Consider the following 18,767-nt stretch of genomic DNA (forward strand, 5'->3'; position numbering starts at 1 on the left):
GGCGAAAGAATAAGGAGGGGGCGCTTGCTCCCTCATTTCGAAACCCTGGCACCCTGACGGTATACGGGTAGGTCTTTTCACGTCAGCAAATGCATGGCATTATATACACCATTTGTCCCACGTAACTTATTCAAGCAATGTAACGTTGCTTGGAGCAAGTCAGACTATTTCATGCTTTATTTATTTATTTATTTATTTATTTATTTATTTATTTATTTATTCACAGGCTTCACAGGCTCCAATTGTAGTATTAAACGAGAGTTGGGAAGGGGGGGGGGGGAGGGAGCAAAGGGAACAAGGTGTGGTTATAAGAGAAGCAAGAGTCAATACACAAGACGAATTACACGTGTGTTACATGTGGATAATTGGAAAAAAATGCAGAATACAACTGTTATACAATGGTTAGCAAAGTATAGTATAAAGTAAACAAGTTATCAACAACAACCAAATGGTGATTCCACCTAATTACGTAAATACTTCTAGCTCATCAATCAACATTACATTCAGAGCAAATGCGTCAATGAGAAAATTGGAGACGACCCTGAAAAAATTTCCGATCCAATACTCCGTTGCTCAATATACATGCCGCATAAAAGTTGTGTTTTTTCCCCAAGCCTGAAAGAAAGCCCGCGAAACACGAAGAACTGCCGAGCGCACACCCGCACGGCACAGAACCTGTCCCACTGACTTGGATGCTCAATCTTCATCTAGCTCAACCATTCTGTACCGTTGAATCACGCTATTTGGCCAAGTCTTTTCTCTTTCACCCTGCATACAGTATGAGTGCACTTTGCTTCGATATAGTGTTCGCGTTCCGTTCAAACGAGAAAGCGTGAATACAGGGACACTCTGTGCAGCGATACTCTTGTTTATCCATCGCACTGGTGGTTCTTTCTGGCAGAGCGTATAAAGTTGGATGTAAAGTGACGAGACTAGGAAATTCTGCAGACGTACGACACGTTCGACTGACGAAGGAAAGAAAGAAGTGTCGGGAGAACCCCGTGCGGTATGTCGAGGAAGCAGCCCTTCGCGAATGTGCTGGAAGAGCGCAATGGTTTTCGCGCAGGACCGGCTCTGGAGGAAGACTCGCTCCAAGAGCCGTTTCTCGAGCAAGTGCCGAGGAGCGGACGCCAACCGAAACTTCGACATCGGAGGCTTCTGCAGTGAGTGCTCCTTCTTTTGAATCTACACGTTGGACTGGTTTATTTTGTTTATTTATTTAGAAGAATGCTGCCAGCCTGAGTGCCAGGCTTTAGACAGGGGTGGGCGCACAAAGCAAGCGTGACATTACAGCATTTCATGCATGGGATCGTAACAAATGTATCACTGTAACAAAGTCACCACGAGAACGAACCAGCACACACTACCAAGTTTTGAAAGAAAAAAGTAGAACAGATAGCAAAGGAAAAACAAACATTACAAGATAAGACAAAGTGGCATACCGCAAATTGCTGAAAAAAAGAAAAAGAAACAATGTGGTGTATGTCAATCCAAGCAAATACCACGCTGAAAAAGAATGTATAGAACGTGAATTGACAATTGCGCAGAATAAGGGCACAGGCGAAAGCTTTAGTTCACTGAAGAGGGGGTGTCCTATCCCAACCCCTGCCACAAACTTACGTCCTAAGATTTCCAGACTGTAAAAATAAAATTTAAAAAAAATAAACATTTTCTCACAGGCCAAAATCTTGGGGCAACGACGTTGCACTTTGCAGCCGATGAAAGCCGCATGAACAATGCTGAGGCTTCAAAACCGTAGTCGTTCACGAAAGCTTTCGAGACACATTTTCCATAGGTGTCCCCACGTTTCTCAACGCCGTGTTCTCTGGGCACTTGAATTCCCCAGACAAGGCCAAATCTGTTATTCTCCCTGCGCCCGCGATTCTGTCCCACATCCAAGATGCGCGAGTCGTCGTACATGTGCAGTCTCCGTGGGTCGTTGCTGTCGTCGTGTCTTCGTCCCGTTATCGTGCTTGTCTTGGCATCGTCGACACCGTTATCGCCGTCCTTGTGGCGCTGTCCTTGTCAGCTGCGGCCGTTGTTATCGCGCCACATGTCAGTATTCCAAGTGACACTTAAAAATTGGCTCTGAACCGTCTTCGGTAATTCTGTCAGGCATCTCCACACTTTGCGACGCGTTTATAACATTTTAGTTCAAGTTCCGTTCATTTGGCATCATTACGATAGCGGGCGTGCTACGGCAAGGAGTAAAAATTATTTCAGACGAGGGGGCCCACGCTCCCACTCTCATAGAATTCAAGAAGTTGACCTTTATAAGAAGCGAGTGTGTGTCATCACGCCCAGTATGCTAATAGGGATTGAGAGCCAAGGTCGTTCACGAATGTTTATCAAGGTGCAGCATCTGTAAAATAAAAGAAAAAAACACTGTGCGCATGACCGCAGCTGCGTCCAGATTGTTTAACCGGTCTCCTGTTGCACCAGCGATTCTCAAAAGCAGTGAACAGGGAGCTGAATTTTAGTCGTAACTCTCAAACTGTTTTAGCAGCAGGATTTTTACCATGGAGGCGCGAGACTGAATTTGCAACGAGGCGGAACGTCTAGCGAGCCTGAATATTTACGGTTTAGATATTTCGTTTCATTGGATGTTCCGTCTCGTTGAATACACGGACACGAAATTCTTCAGCCATGAGTGCTACACGACGCAGCAAGGCATTGACATGGCAGGTAATCTACACGACGTAGTTTCTTTTGTCGGATACCGCACGTTACCTTTTACGTCATCTGTGCGGAAAACATAACCGAGAGTTAACATTCTCGGAGAAAATATTAGTGTTATTCTCGTTTCACTATGCCGGAAATACCGCAACAGTTATTTCATCCTTTTTATACTTGCCGTCTCTCGCACTTACATTACTGGCAATAACGGAACATTTATGGTTCCGTCATGTCCGGTAAGTAAATTTGTAAAGTCCCAAGACTCTTGATTGTTTTGGGCATTACAAGAACTATAAAAGAAAACATTCGCTTCTTTTGTGTGCTTTGTTTGATGTCTTACGTTTTGTGCACTGTGCAGGTTCTACACACATTTATGGTGGCACTGTCGACCTTCAACCCTACTACCTAATTAGGCTCTTATATCAAGCTGTTTCGAAAGGTATATTTCAAAATCTGATGGGAATGGGCCTCAGAACATACACATATGCTAAAATTTATCGATATTGCCTCATTTTCAAGATTATTTCAAGCTTCTTTGTGTGTTCGTGTGCGTGTGTGCGTGTATGAGAGAGGGAGTGTGTGTGTGTGTGTTTGTGTGTGTGACTATGTGTGTGTATGTATGTGTGTATGTATGCGTTTCCGATACAGTGTATTTCCGTTTTGTACCTTCCACAAAAAGTCATCTGCTACTTGAATCTGTTACTTCAAAAGTAACAGATTCAAGGAACTCCAACCAGAATTATCCAAGCAAGCATTCGCAAGAAAGGCGAACACCCGCTTTAAGCGTGTTAGAGTTAAGCCCGACGGAGGCTGTACATTGAGGCATAGCTTGTCCTTGAGCTTATTAATTTTCACATCATACGCGATTACCGAAAACGTGAACGGCAGCGATGTCTTGCGACGCTTTGTTCAATCTTTGCGTTAGACAAGTTTCCTCGTTACACAGGTGGCCTCGCCGAAAGAACATAACATTAAATCTACGCCTTAACGACCACATCGCTGCAGCCGCATTACACCAGCAACTAAACAGAATAAGGTATACTTACTGCAATAATACATCAGTGCTCTTCTCTAATAAAGAGAAGATCCGACACCCACCCTTTCGTAGGAAGTGCTACAAAGGAAACCCAAAAGGGTTCCTCGAAAGAAAAGCCTCGCAGTTGAAGAAAAATTCGTCCTGGTCCGGGACTCGAACCCGGGACCACACTCCTTTCCGGGGCAGCCGCTCTACCATCTGAGCTAACCAGGCGGCTAGCAGAGGGCAGGGCGAAGTCGAATTTGTCAAACACTCGAAGCAAAGGCAAGAGTTTGATGTAATAGTTCTCCGGGTTTCCGCGGAACTATTACGTCATTTTCTCTGATTTTTCTCTTTAGAATTTACTTCTCTCCACCTCGCGGGCTCCCGCAGGACTATTACGTCAGTGCTCTCTCTGATTAAACTCTCCACTACCAGGTGGCGCCACTGACCCAGGCCCCCCCACATTTACGGTTCCGGTAGCCCGGTATTGCGCCGCAAAGGGCTATTGGCTTCGAGCTCCACCACTGGAAAAGCTGGCGCCACCATCGGTGTGACGTGCTATTAGGGATCACGTGGACATAGCGGCCGCGTCGGCTGCTTCGGGAGCGCCGAAGCGAGCTGAAAACGAGAGTTTAAATTCCCTTGTACGCTGCGGTCCTCATTTAGTGGCGTGATTTTCCCGCTTCGAATGTCTCCTTTAAAACGCTGGAAAGAACTACAATAGGTAGTGGCTGCCTTTGAAGGCGCGCAACATGGTAGGCTACTGCTCGGTGCCGCAGTGCCGGACGTACACAACAGAGCCCGGTGTCAGCCTTATTCACACGTAGCCGCAGGACAAGAAACTGCGAGAAGCTTGGCTAGCGAAACATAACACCGGCAAACAGTAATCGGCTACAACTCGGTTATGCAGCAAGCACAGACGCGAGGAAGATTTCTGCTACGGCGCCGGGTCTGCGATGGTCGGAAAACGCGCACTGAGACGCTCGCCCGAGTCCTCTGCCCGACTAATCTCATGACGGTTTGGTCTATGAACTTGTCTATGCTACAGATACTGGCAAGTTCACTGGAGTGGAAAGGGAGTGGTAAGAAGCACATTAAAAAAAAAAGCATGGCATATGGTCATGTTTGTGTTATGAATTCTGGGCACTGGATTACAAAAAAGAAGCAGCGGGAAATCGCACGCTGAAAACACCAATAAACATACAGTGCGACGCAAATCGAGAAATAATATTGAAACGTCCAAGAATTTACAAGAAAAACAAAGATTGAATCGTCGCGACCGCACATCACAGTCCCCGTAGACGTCGAAGTCTCTACAATGAAATTATTTTTGAACAGCTCTGATAGCACCCACGCAACAATGGTTGCTTGTATACTGTCAAATGCTCATATTCTGCGGCCTAAAGCTCATGGCACGGTGCGAAAGCGCGCACGCGGCCAAAGCGAAACAGTGCGCGGACAAGCATGCAGACGCGCAGTCGGTCGCTGCGAATCTGTGCGATCGCTGCATTGAGGCTTCATTCTATTACGCTCCATTTAGTTATACAAACACTATAAGAACATATTTCACATAGTTTGCTCTCAGCGTTTACCCCCCCTTTAACGCAAGAAAGCCGGCTCGGAAGTCTCCATCGCGGGGACCGCGCACAGTGGCGTTCAATGTACGTATTCGGCAAAGAGATAGCGTCTGTAAACGAGTCTGTGATTTCAGTTTGCCCAAGATTATTATTTAGACAGTAAAAAACTTCTCTCGTTTCGAAAGTACTTACAGAAATGTCCGGGAGAGAGAGCTCACGCGTAGTGTTTTCAGTGAGCGCTAACAGCAAAACCCATGAGGAGCGCGCCGCGTGATCCCTCATACTACGCCAGCGAGGCGCTTCCGATAGATGGCGACTCCGTAACTCCTCGCCGCCAATGGTGAACTTGAGAACAAGCTGAAACTCTTAATAAATGCGGTACACAGGAACCCGTGCCAGCAGCAATCCCTGCCAGGACACCTACTGCGGCGACTTCGCCTTCTCGGAACCCGAGTCCCGGGCTGTTCGGGACGCCCTGTGGGCGACCCAGGGTCGCACCGAGTTCTACTTCTCTGTCCATAGCTTCGGTCAGCTCTGGATGTTCCCGTATGCCTACAGCGACGTTCCCGTCCCGGAGTATGGCCAGCTGGTGAGCTATCCGTCGCTTTAGTGGGGTAAACGAATGCAAACCCTATCGCTACCGTTGGTTACCCAGTTCTTTACGCCTAACGAAATATTTTACGTCTAACCGGCTCGTTCAAGTTCCAACGGCCTTCTATAGATAAACATCACTTCCTTATGTTAAAGGCGATTTAACTAACTTTTTCAGGTGAAATTTACTACTTCGGGTTAAACTCACTTCATTGGGTTAAACGTACTTACAACTTAGTTAGAACTTAGTCGCATAGTTGTCTTTTTCACATGCTGTTTTCTATCATTTTTATGTATTTCCGCACAACTTGTCATCTTATATTTGTTCTAATTTTTTACCTGTAAGTTAATTTCACTATATACTGCTTTATTTTGCTGCCATATAGTAGTTCCGCTAACCACCTAACCTTGACCGGAGGTCCCAATAGTCTTTTACTATGCGACTTCCGTTTTTGTTTCATATCTGTCAAAACTTGTAACCACTTTGAAACAATAAACTTGTAGCTTGTTTAGGTGAAGCCCAGTTGTATGCGTTGAGCTTTCTTGCATAATTCAAACTCTCTACTTTACGTTAAACTATGTTGTTCAGTTTAAAGCCACTTCTCAACGTTTCAAGCAACTACTTATGTTAAACGCACTTTCAAGAGCGCAGCTCTTAGGCACCCTTACCTGTGTTTGGCGTCGGCGTCCTTCGGCGTCGTCTCTCGGCGTAATCGAGTGAACGAGCACAGCGAAAGACCGAACACGGAGCGCAGCGTGCAATAAAAGACGGCGATAGAGAAGAGAGCGCGATGGGGAAAGCGCGAGGAAGAGGGTATGGCGAAAGCGTGAGAAGAAAATCGTAAAACCCCTTAAACTTCGTAAAGCAGCGACACTCTCCTCCTCCGCCTTCACTCCTCCTCGTTTCTCCTCTCTTTCACGCTCCCTCCTCGACTGTGGCGCCGCCTACACTGCTCGAGCGTAGCAACGGCGCCGACATGCGCTCCTCGTCGCTCCGTAAACGCTTCTCGAGCAAAAATGGCGCTGATGCACGGCGCGAGGGCTCACGTGATGCTATCAGGCCAATAGCGACGCGACGTCGGCCTCGGCCAGAGTGCGCGAGGAGGAGGCGGCATTCTTCAAAGCGTGGCGCTACTTTACGAAGTTTAAGGGGCTTTAGAAAAGCGTAGTGCCGCGCAAGACGGGCTCTGCGGCAACGACCGTTCTGAGATACCATATGTGGAAACAAAGCGCTGCATGAGCGGAGGTATGTCTGTGGCGGCTTCTGTGACTCGCGCCCACGCGTCACCCACGCGCTTTCGGTCGCGATCTCCCGATTAACGAGGCAGTCGCGCAACACTTCGCTCCATTTGCGATGGGCCACACGAGACAGATTGTCCGCGCCAGCCAATCTATAGCGAAATGAAAACACGTATAGAGCTGCGCTCAAATTTCAAATTAGAGAGTGTCGTAATCGTCCGTTATTTTTTGGGCAAACACGCTTGTTTAGGTTAAACTCACTTGGTATATAAAACTTTCTTTACAGTGACAGCCATATACTGCATGTCTTTTCTATGATTAACCGAGATTTAAGAAACGTTTGATCGTCTGGTGCGAACAAAACGAAGTACGTATTGTTCACTGTAGAGTTGAGAAGCCACCGGTAGTTTTGGCTAATTATACTCATTTAGGTATTTGCCTACAAATATCAACCTTACTCGTTAATCATTACCAATTGACAGAAAGCCAATTAAGAAGTTGTAGACGACTATACGAAACATAAAACTGGGATAACTTCAGCAAGATAAAATCCGCGCGCTTAATTTGTCTAGCTGAAGAAAAATATCCTGCGAAATAATTAGAATGCCGCGCAACTACGCACCCGCCTACACGCATCCTATCTTTATGCGCCCACTTGAGAACAGCTCCCACCAAACGCGCTCGTGAAAGAAAGCTGGCCGTTGCGATCACGATGGTGTGAGCTACTTACTGTCCTTCGTTTTGCGTTCCTTTTGTTTTTCAGATGAACATCTCACTGAGGGCGAAGGAAGCTATCAGAAAAGTGCAGGGTACAGTCTACACGGTTGGACCAATTTCAAAGACGATATGTAAGTGAACAACTTAACGCCTTGCTGCTACCGCACACTCCCAGCAGCGGTAATTGTATTCCGAAAAGCCTTTAGGAAATACTTCGTTCTCGTTTAGGCGGCTTCTCCGCACTTGTATTAAGCTGTTATGTCGTTTCGATCCAACGTTAAGCAGGGCACATATATTTTATTGGCCTTTACTGATAAAGCAGAAGAATCGGATTTCTTTTTGTCCTTTTTTTTTCACGGAGCTAAATGGCCGTCACACCTATCGGCGGACTTCAGCATAACTACGGCATGGAAAGCTTATAATCACACAAATCTACGCTCGACTAAAAAAAACCATGACTTGCATGCTTATTTTCATTCTCTCTTATTTTTCTGGAGTCTTAAATTCATCCGGGGCTTTACATAGCAGTACGGGTACAAATGATGGCGTAGTGCTATAAATATGGCTCAGAGTTACGTGTGCAGCGCGGGCAACAACAACCGCAATGACCCCCTTATGAATGGGTCCATGATAATCAGCTTCGAAATTCGATAATGGCCGATGTCGCCGAGCTAGTTCTTTTTTAACGTTTCTTATCCCAATCCCAATCTCAAGCCCAATCCGTTCTCGCAGAACGCCATCTATAGGGCGCGAGGAGGAGCTGTCGTGCCGATTCGCAGCGCCCTCGTCAGGCACGCTTAGCAAACACGTTGCGTGAAGCGATGATGTGGTTCACGCGGACGGGTCTCTTTTTCTTTATCATAGGTGCCATTTTATTATTCTTTATTATTATTCTTCGAAGTATACGACCCACACTATGACTGACTCACTGGACGTAGAGTACTGAACAAAGGAAGCTCGACCATGTGGTGTACGCCGCGATCTTTGGACGAAATAAGCGAATAGGAAACTACAGCTTCCCCGATGCCACTTTCCAGACCAAGTATCCGGGAGCAGCGTGGACTGGGCCTACGAGAAAATGGGCGTCACGAAGTCCTTCGCCCTGGAACTTCAACCGTCCTGGCTCAAGTTCCAGGGAAATCTGGGCTTCCTGCTCCCGGCGAAGGATATCTTCCCCACCGTCAAGGAGACGTGGGAAGGGATCAGGGCGGCTATCGCCTAGACCTCGGCTCATCATTCGCACTCTTGCATTGTATCACGGACTTTTATCGCGAACCGCTGTAAAAGTGACGTTGCCTTGCTATAATAGATAACGGATTGTGCGGCGAATTGTGAATGCGACGCATTTACAATTCGCATCGTGCTAATTTGTATGCCCGAGGAGGACACTGGCACTGTGTATCAGATAGGACGCCTTCGCAGACTGTGTGTGACAGCGGCCACACAGAGAGTTTTGTATTGTTTGTTCCTCCTCCCTTTTTTCTCATCTGTCGTACTTCTTCGACTTCCTGAGTACTGGACAGTCAACCGGAGGTACCCTCGCCGCAATATCTCTCTCCTAAACGTCCAGTGTTGTCCCGGAAGGAAATTCTTAGTTGTGTGTGCGTGGAGGGGGGAGGGAGGGGGGAGGGTACTGCTCGCGCTTCAGTCAATCTATTCACAAGACGGAAAACACGGCACGATGAGGATTGAGCCTAGCCTCTGGTGCCCCGGTTCAAGTTCATTCTCGCCCTTCTGTTACCGGATGCCCCTATAGCTGTGTTACCGGATGCAGTGTGACGGGCTACAAACTCTACACTGCACTCGATAAGTTGCGTTCGGCCGGACCATTCTCCGGCAACTTTTGCAAGGCTAGGTCCGCCTGCAGCGAACACATCTTCTCCTATAGCACGTGCTGGTGGGCGAGTTGGTCATACATGATTACAAAGAAGGCGCCAAATAAAACAACAGACCAAGGAAGGAGACACGAGACAACCACGCAGGCGCTACGTGGTTGCCTCGTGTCTCCTTCCTTCGTCCGTTGTTTTATTTGGCGCCTTCGTTGTAATCCTCCTACAGACCCCGGCCATTTCTTGCAGCAGGTCTCCAAGAGCCTTTAAGGGCGAAAGCAATGTTGGTGCTTCCTTAAACCACGGCTCGGTCACGACTTTGAACACCAGCGGCGGCATAGTTCAAGACCATCACCATCATCACGTTTTCGTGCAAATGACAACCGGCGTAAATAAAAGAAACCCCGAATACACGGTTTCAGAATCTATCTCATGCAATTTTGATACTAGGAACTTTGTATAGGTTCCCTTTGAGAAAGTGCAACCGAATGCGCCGTTAGGGCATCGGCAAAATGTTAAAGCGACGCTGTCCTTGCTTGTACTTCTCGGGCATGGCGTGGCTACTGCCGATATACTATGGCTGCTGTCTGTTGCTGGGTCGGCGAGTATCTCGGAGGACATATTTGTGGATACACACACAGAAAGTACATGTATACCTAAGGCAGGTAGGTACCAGCAAACATGTTTATATAACCTTTGTACGCTGACCGACAATGTGATATGACAGTGAGCGTATCCCTGTTCTGGGTAATAAAATAGTAATTCTCTATGAAACCTCAACATTTAATGTTGGCTTATAGGTATACTTCTAAAGCATACCAATCTCTTAATGGAAGAGCGCATTATATTCGGTGGATTCTGTGACTAGCTATATCTCTTTTTGATTTCACCATCTGATGTGCGTCACTAGATGTGCGCCCATTCTCGGCCAATTCTCATCATCACTATCATCATCATGGTAATCATCATGGTAATCATCATCAACAGCATATTCATGTCCACTGCAGAACGCAGGCTTCTGGCTGCGAACTCACATTACTCATGTCTTGCGCTAGATGATTCTAACTTGTGTCCCGACCTCACGCATGCGCGTGAAGTCGGGACTTACGAAGTCCTATGAAGCCTTGGCCACGCTTGCTGTTAGACGCACGAAGCACCACGTCATCTGCCTGTCACAAGCACCAGCGCAGCATGGCTACGTGGCGGTGGCTACTGATGCAGGCTTCCAGTCATATATAGGTGGCACGTTGGACATACCCAAAGGGAGTTGGACCTCGATGATTTCCGAACACATTTTTAAACGCCTCGCTGCTTAAATGGGCAGTTTACGCTGGAGGGCAGTACACAGAAACAACCAGCGGCACTCACAACTTGAACGAAGCCGAGGACGTGAAGTAGAGCGCAGGAAACGAAGTAAAATGACCGTAGACGACATTCAGCCCAGAAGCGATGTAATTTGTGGTGCGCTCTGCATACCAGATGATTGCGAGCGATAGGTGAACATGTGCTTTATGTGAACCATGCACTCATTCAATTATCATTCTTTCACACTGTGCGCTCCGTCGGCGTGAGAAGCTTGCGCGAAGTCATGACGAAAACGCCAACGATTACAACTGCCTATGTGGCATAAGGACCAGGACATAAGGTCTAGGACTTGCTACAGGCTCGTTTCACAGCAGGCGGGTTTCCAGGAGCGTAGTCATTGTCATATGTCGGGTTTATACTTTGGCCGCCTGTGCCACCAAAGTAAACGACAAGGTGTGCCTATCACAACCTTAATAACCGGGAAGGAAGCTAGACCTTTGCAATTGCACGCAGTGCGGGTGGTGAGGATATATTGTCTACATTCGCTGACAACATTTTGGGACAATGAGGGACTTCTCGTCAGGCAATGAGCTTTTTCACATGTCTTACACGTGTTACTGCGCCACGGGAGTATTCCGGCAGCGTTTGATGGCGCTTTTTGGTTTCTTGAAACAACGTAGCTTCCGCGCTCTAAGGTTTCACATTTTACCCAAACACGCAAGAAAAAGCACTAATAATACTCAATGTACAGAGGTCCATGTTGTCCTATTTTGCAGCTTTCTGTAGAACGTTTTGTGTTTTCTTCCCCAGCTTAAGCTAATGCGCATGATAATGTGGCAAGCTGTTCAGGAGCGCTCTTACTAGAGTCATTATCCCTCATCCAGCATTTACGTCCCCTTTCCCCCTCCCCCTGCAAAGTAGTGTGCTAGCGCACGCCAGTTCAGGCTGACCTCGACGACTTTCCTTAAATAAATTATTTCTCTTCCTCTCTCTCTCGCTTTCTCAATTGCACGCGCTTTGCCACCGTAGCTTTGCTTTCGTTGCCAAAGAAACTGGTCCCTAATTATAACTCCATCCCTCCGGACCTGCTATACAAGGTTCCGTAAGGAATCACAAGCGATTATACATGGGCCCTCCAGAAACAAATTTGTAAATCTTAGGTGCCAAATCAGTCGATTCGTAGAGGCAGTATATAACTTCGAATGTGCTGCGCGAAAACAGGTGAAAAGCTCTTCTCTTTCCGCTTTGACGACACCGACAAAGGTACTCTTCTACGGACACCACGCGAGTAACCTGAGAAAAATAGCAGGTCTAAAATGAAGAGTCCCCGAAGTGGTGACTTTACGCATTCCTTCACAGTAATACAATCTTGTGTGTACAATCCTTCGTTTCTTGTATATGTTATCGCCCTGGTGGAATTGTGCCGTGATTGTGACTCAGTGTTCGTATCGTCTCTTGTTTAAATAGACTTTTTTCTAAACACACACACGTTCGCGACACCGTGGCAAAGGCTTGTTCTAGTCAGTGCAGACGAAACTGTCGCCTATCTCAAAGTGAAATCATCATCGCACCGCAGTTGATGGGAGAGTCGATCTAGACGAAGCGCGAGATTGTGTCGTCTGTCAGCTGGAGCGAAGCAAGCTGTCGCTGGCCACATCTTCGTATCTCTGCCGTTCTTTGTTTTGTGTTATTGTTTTGTTTTTAAGCGAAGCGTTCTCTACACACTCTACCGGGTTTGCGCGGTGGTCGTCTAACCAATCTCAAACACATCGCACACGGTTCGGCCTGCCCACGTGGAAGTCTCGCATTTGGTGGCTCTCGAGCACAGCGCAGTAACTCGAGCATCAACGCGTCAATCACGCCGGGCTACGCGCTCATAAGGAAGCGTTTAACGGGTAACCTTGTGGCGTACGTCCTCTAGGCGGTGAGACGAGATCTTCAAGGGATGCCCATGCACACCTCCGAAGAAGCGGAAAGCCGGAAGAGGACGTGCAGCGCTATGCAGTAAACAACTTCATGCAGGCTGAGGCAACAGTGCCCGCGGGAACGCCTCACAAGCTTCGCGTTCCCACGGTTACCACACAAGCGTCGGACCTGCGCAATTTTTGAAGACAATCTCTTCCTTGGCGATTTAGCGCCAAATTTGCGTACCGGTTATGCCGGTTTCTGGCCTCTATAGCCTCTGTGCTGGGTCTATCCCGGACATGTGCAGTTCAAATGAACGTGAAAAAAAAAGTGGTGTACATACTATGATGATGATGATGATGATTTTTATGATGATGAATGAATATGGGGACAAAAAGGTGGAAGACGATTCAACACCATTCTCGCATTTGATACCAATCGGACGTTTTCGCCCCAGCGCGGCTCTAAATATAAATTATATGGTTGAGATATGCCCCCTCCTAACCCTCAACTCGCCCAGCAAGGCACTGTTTTCTTTCGATTATATATCTATCCATTTCCGTGGATCGACCTTGAAGATAATGCAGTTTAAGAATGTGCGCTAATCCCGAAGGTAGCGCAGTCGAAAAATGTGGACCTAACCTCGCTCACGCCGGTCTTCAATGAGAAAAAAAAATCCATTAAATTTCCTCCGCATTCATCTTTGCCTCAAAAGAATGCTATTCGCCAAGTTGGATAGTCATAGCAGATGAGTTCTGCCCGAATTTCGTTCTTAATTAGCTCGACTTTAATTTCTCGTTCAGATGCACAAAATATAAGCTTGCGACTCCGATGATAAATTTCGCACCAGAGATAGTTAGCAACAGCAGCTTCCTGTAAAACGAAAAAAAATAATATTTGCCCTTCCACTCAGTGAAGAAGGATGACCAGCAAAGCTGTGAATGCGTGCCCCTTAATGGCGAACTGAACCTCCGCCCTGGGTCGGCCCGGTATTGCACTATCTTCGGGACCGGTCCACGTATGTGGAGTTCTTAACGCCTTCTTAACCCCGCCGAGTTCTTAACCCCGCCAAGTGTCGGCCCGGTGCCGCACCGTTTTCGGCATCGGCCCACGTCTGGGAATTGCTTAACGCCTGCTTCACCTCCGCCGCGGGTCAGTCCAGCATTGCACTATCTTCGGGATCGGCCCACGTATGAAAAGTTCTTGGTCTAATTCCACGGAGACGAGATCCGCCAGAACCTAGCCATAAACAGCGTCGCTGTAAAAAAAATAAAAAATCGGTTGCATTTAAGCACTTCTTATGACTTGTGAATGCGAAAACCTTAATCTCCAATTGAAGGCCGCTTAGCGGTCCTTCGAGTTCTGCCCTGCGAGTAACGTACTATATTGGTACGGGCTGCCCGAGCAAAGCTAGGAAGCAGCAGCCGCTGCGGTGCCAACCCCATATGCCACCGACGGTGTTGGTGGCACGCGGCATCTGCGCCGTCGATGCGCGCTGATGACGTGGCGTCGCGTCGAGGTCCACTCTCCTCACGCAACACCTGGCGCGCTAGCGTCCCAGCAGGTGTTCCGATTCGCCCGATCTGCTCCCTCTAGGCGCGCTCATGACGGGGCGTCGCAGCCAATGGGAATTTAGGTGCCATTTCGCTGCTACAGACGCCGCCGGCTCTGTCGCTCGATGAGCTCAATTTGATGCTTTCGCTTTAAAAAAACGCAAAAATATAGAAGATGTGTTATTGCGGCTGCGGCAAATACATTCATTTGCAAATATAGCGCACAAACACCAGTATATTTCTCTTTGCTCGAATTGTGGCTCGAACAGTTTAAGCAAATGTGATACTCACAAACGTGGTTCCGTGGGCAAGCTGTGTTTTGTGACCTTTAATAGCCACGCCTATAGGGCAGCACGAACTCGGAGCTGTGCGTATCGGTCAGGGTTTCTAGGACAATTTCGCGGTCACTAGGCAGTGCAAACAAACCACAAAGCCATTTGCGGAACAATGTCACTTCTGACGTCCAAGAAAATAATGATGATAATTCCCTGGATGTTAGTGCAACCGGTCGGTGCCTAGCCGATTCTGTGCCTCCTCTTCTATGGTCGGTTGCAGGGCAGACATGGAAAACGTTTCGCACTGTAACTCTACTAATTTTAATTATTAATTAAATTCTGAGATTTCTTTCATGCCAAAACTGCAACCGGGTTACGAGGCACGCCGTAAGGGGGGGGGGGTGACTGCGGATGAAATTTTGGCCACTCAGGGTTATTTACATGCAGCTAAATTTGAGTACACGAGCGTTTTTTGCATTTCGGCTCCGTCGAAATGCAGACTTCGCGGCAGGGATTGAACCCAAGACCTGGAGCTCAGCAGCGCAACGATATAGCCACGGCGCTAACGCGGCAGGTAATGCCATTGTTATATAGAGGCGTCTCGTCCGAGAAACCGCCACTGCTAGTGATCATCACGAGAAGCCCGGAACGAGCCTACTATAACAGATCCAGAAGAAGTCGACTACACGTACACTTAAAGCACGGTATATTAATTGTCGCGTCTTTTGCTTAACTTTTTTCATTGCTCCCGTGTCCTCATCCTATACCTATATAATGTAACAAAATTACCTTGATTGATGGCCTTGATGTGACCAAATGGCCTTTATGCACGTACACTTAAAGCACGGTATATATGTTATTTGTCGCGTTTTTGCTTAACTTTTTTCATTGCTCCCGTGTCCTTATCATATACCTATATAATGTAACAAAATTGCCTTCATTTATGGCCTTGATGTAACCAAATGGCCTTGATTGATGGCCTTGATGTGACCAAATGGCCTTTATGTAACCAAATTGCAGGACTTTCCCTGGTCACCAGCTATTGATCGCTCCTCGCCTGTGCACGTGTTCACGTTGTGTGTGTCTGTCTTAGCTCTGCAGTGCTGTATTCTAGTTATGATCGCTTCAAGACATCTTCCCGTGAAGATAATTTTTTTCAACATCAACATCATTTTATTTTATGATACCAATAGAACAACACATGATTGGACCCATAGCCAGCTCGGCTAGTGAAAGGTACAAATACAAGATATTCACTAAAGAAATGGCAGAAATTCAAACTACATGTACAAAAGGCGGTTCATTTGGATTTTTTTTTTCGATCCTGCTGAAGGTCAGCGACGGAGGAGGTTGACGCCCGCCAGAATATCGTAAATTCCTCACTGCAGCAGACAATGCGCGCGCTGCGTTGTGCTCGACCGAGTGACTGATAATAAAGAGGCCCTTGAAAGAACAAACGCTTGCGATGACCCACACTGAGAAAGGCACCCGGTATGGCCTCAGATATGAAATGGAATGCCTCATTACATTGCAGACACCGCAGCTTGAACATAATTTAACTATAATACACCTTACAGAGCGATTTCCGAGATAGCTTTGACGAGCACATTCGATAATGCCGAATATTGCGTTGTTATACGTCAACGACTACTTGGGCTACACTCAGCGTAGGTCGGGGCGTTATAGTAAACGCGCGAGTTCCAGGAGCCATCGAGTTATTCGGACGAATCGAGCTGTCTTCGACATGGCCCGCTGGCAGTTAAGCCTAATCACGATTTTTCTGGTTAGTGCTCGCGGATCCTGGACGTTGCCTGCTCCCAATGAGGTAGGCCCGGTGGACTACACGGGGTAAGCAGTGGTCAAGGTTGCCGCAAAACAGTAAATGTACTGCAGCCCTAAGACCCGCCTAACTGGGGTCATATTTCATCGTATATAGAGAGTTTTAGCACACCGCTACTCCCTATATTAGGAACGCTTCACTTGAGACCAGACATGCACATTTTAGAGAAAATAAATAACCGATTGCAATTACCCTCCCTGCTTTTAAAATGCAATTGATTACGGTTACCAATTACAGTTCCACGAACGTAACCGAGCAATTACTAAAAAGTAATCGACTGCTTCAACGTTGCTTTCCTCTCTACTTTACCAATATTGCACGAATACAGTGAATGGAACTAACTGGCCTGGCTATTTCAATGCGTCCTCTTGGGCCCTTCACACGATGCTTATCTTCACTGCGGATTCATTTTCAAAATTTTCTTCGGTAATCTTCCCTCGTTTTCTTGTGAAGGCATCATGCAGGGACACATGAAAACTCGCTCAATGTGAGGAAAGAAGCGATGTGTTGTCACGTACGAATACCTTACCGACAAGACTGGGGAAGGCGCCCCAGACAGGGCCAGTCAAAAAGTTAAAAATCACCGATATGTTATTTCCTGGCATTAGCGTCGGTAGCGGCCATTCTTTTATCGAAGAGCAGTTTGAATTGGTTGTCCACCGTCCCATAGATCCTACTCCTGGGGCTCTTTACTCGTCAGCCATTTAGACATAAACGACTCATTTTAACAGACGGTAGAAAACCTTCACATTCCTCGAAAAGATGAGACAATATTTGATTATTTAATATGAAGCTGCATAATATTCGGCCCTGCAGTACAGTTCGTGTCTTACAGCAGAAGAAGCAGGTGTATATGAAACACATTTTTTTTTCTTCCATTAACAGAATTTGTTAATATCCCCCGCGGCATGTAGCCCGATTATGCTCCTTTCGAGAGAATACTTTCAGAGGCGGAAATTATTTGCTTTGGTACTCAAATTCAATATATTTGACTAATTAGCGAATTACCTTTTTACCAGACAACTATATCCTACATATTGCAATTTATCAATGGTAGCTTGTTACTTGACTATGACAATGCGTTTATTTGACAGCACAGTGAGCACATGACATTCATGGCGCTGAGACGAAAGGTGACGGCATGAGTCACCTGACTAGGCCTTTAGCACCATGTGCTATTTGTATGTCGGGTAAACAAAAAATACCAGGAACTTGCACAGTAACAGCATTGTACAGGACGAATTCCAGCATACAACAAGATAATATAGTTATACAATAAAGCTGTTACAAAAATAAGTTTAACAGGGGCATCAGCGCAAGTCGAGGTGATTTAGTGAGTGAAAATGCAAAGTTTCGATGTATGAAACTAAGGGGTAGATACACTATATCTACCACGAGGGGTGTCATTAACAATACGTTCGAGCACTGTGAGAGTGGTGAAATGTGTGTGATTTTACATATAAGGTACGAATGCCAACTTTTATTACCAGCAAATGCAGCAGCCAATATTGATGGAGTGTATAACCGCGACTGAACGAGGACGTAGCAAGAAACAGACACACAGAGACAGCGCTTCTCTGTCCATCTGTTTCTTGCTACGTCCTCGTTCAGTCGCGCTTATACACTCTACCATGGATTGTAACCAACTAGCCCGTCAACGTGTTTTAACCGAGCACAATATTGCCATAGAAAAGAGAAAGAGGATCTCGTGAAAGAATGTCATGAAAGAAGCTCATGAAAGGAAGATCTCGTGTGCTTCTGAAAAACAAGAAGCATTCGAGATCCTTCTTTCATGACTTTCCTCAAGAATTGTATTCTCTCGGAACGAATTTTCATGATCGCATTGGTTTCGAAATATGCGTTCTCAAACCTTACGACGAAATGCGTTGGGGTGCCAATAACTTTTGAGCTTCAATGCGTAAAAAAGGAGTCTTGCTTAAGTAAGTGGAGCAGTATAATTCTACTTCGATTATTTAATGCGGATATCTTAAAACTGGTGCTACTTACAAAATTCGTTCCAAGCGGAGATGTCTTGAGAAATCGCTGGCTTGAATTTGTGTATTGCAAGATGCGCCCTAAAGGAATCAGTTAAAAAAGATCATAAGATATTGTTAATTTCAATTTTTAGTCTAGATACTGTCATCCTATTCCAGTGATCCAGATTAATAGAAAGATTTGTGCTATGTGCCACAGGCAATTAAAACAAATATGTTAATGTCAAAATAAAACACAATAACATAAG

General features: G+C 46.5%; 1 protein-coding gene across 1 annotated transcript in view; it reads left to right on the forward strand.

Moving 5' to 3' along the window:
* The window catches only part of LOC142589907 (zinc carboxypeptidase-like), a 28,219-nt gene extending 18,159 nt beyond the window's left edge, over window positions 1–10,060 (forward strand). Inside the window, exons 8-11 of the mRNA XM_075701585.1 lie at window positions 1,067–1,163; window positions 5,658–5,860; window positions 7,865–7,949; window positions 8,856–10,060. Coding sequence (XP_075557700.1) covers window positions 1,067–1,163; window positions 5,658–5,860; window positions 7,865–7,949; window positions 8,856–9,040 — 570 coding nt within the window. The 3' untranslated portion in view covers window positions 9,041–10,060. The remainder of the gene's footprint in view (window positions 1–1,066; window positions 1,164–5,657; window positions 5,861–7,864; window positions 7,950–8,855) is intronic.
* Window positions 10,061–18,767: the final 8,707 nt, after the last annotated feature.

Source organism: Dermacentor variabilis, chromosome 8 (genome assembly GCF_050947875.1).
Source record: "Dermacentor variabilis isolate Ectoservices chromosome 8, ASM5094787v1, whole genome shotgun sequence".
NCBI classification, from domain to species: domain Eukaryota; kingdom Metazoa; phylum Arthropoda; class Arachnida; order Ixodida; family Ixodidae; genus Dermacentor; species Dermacentor variabilis.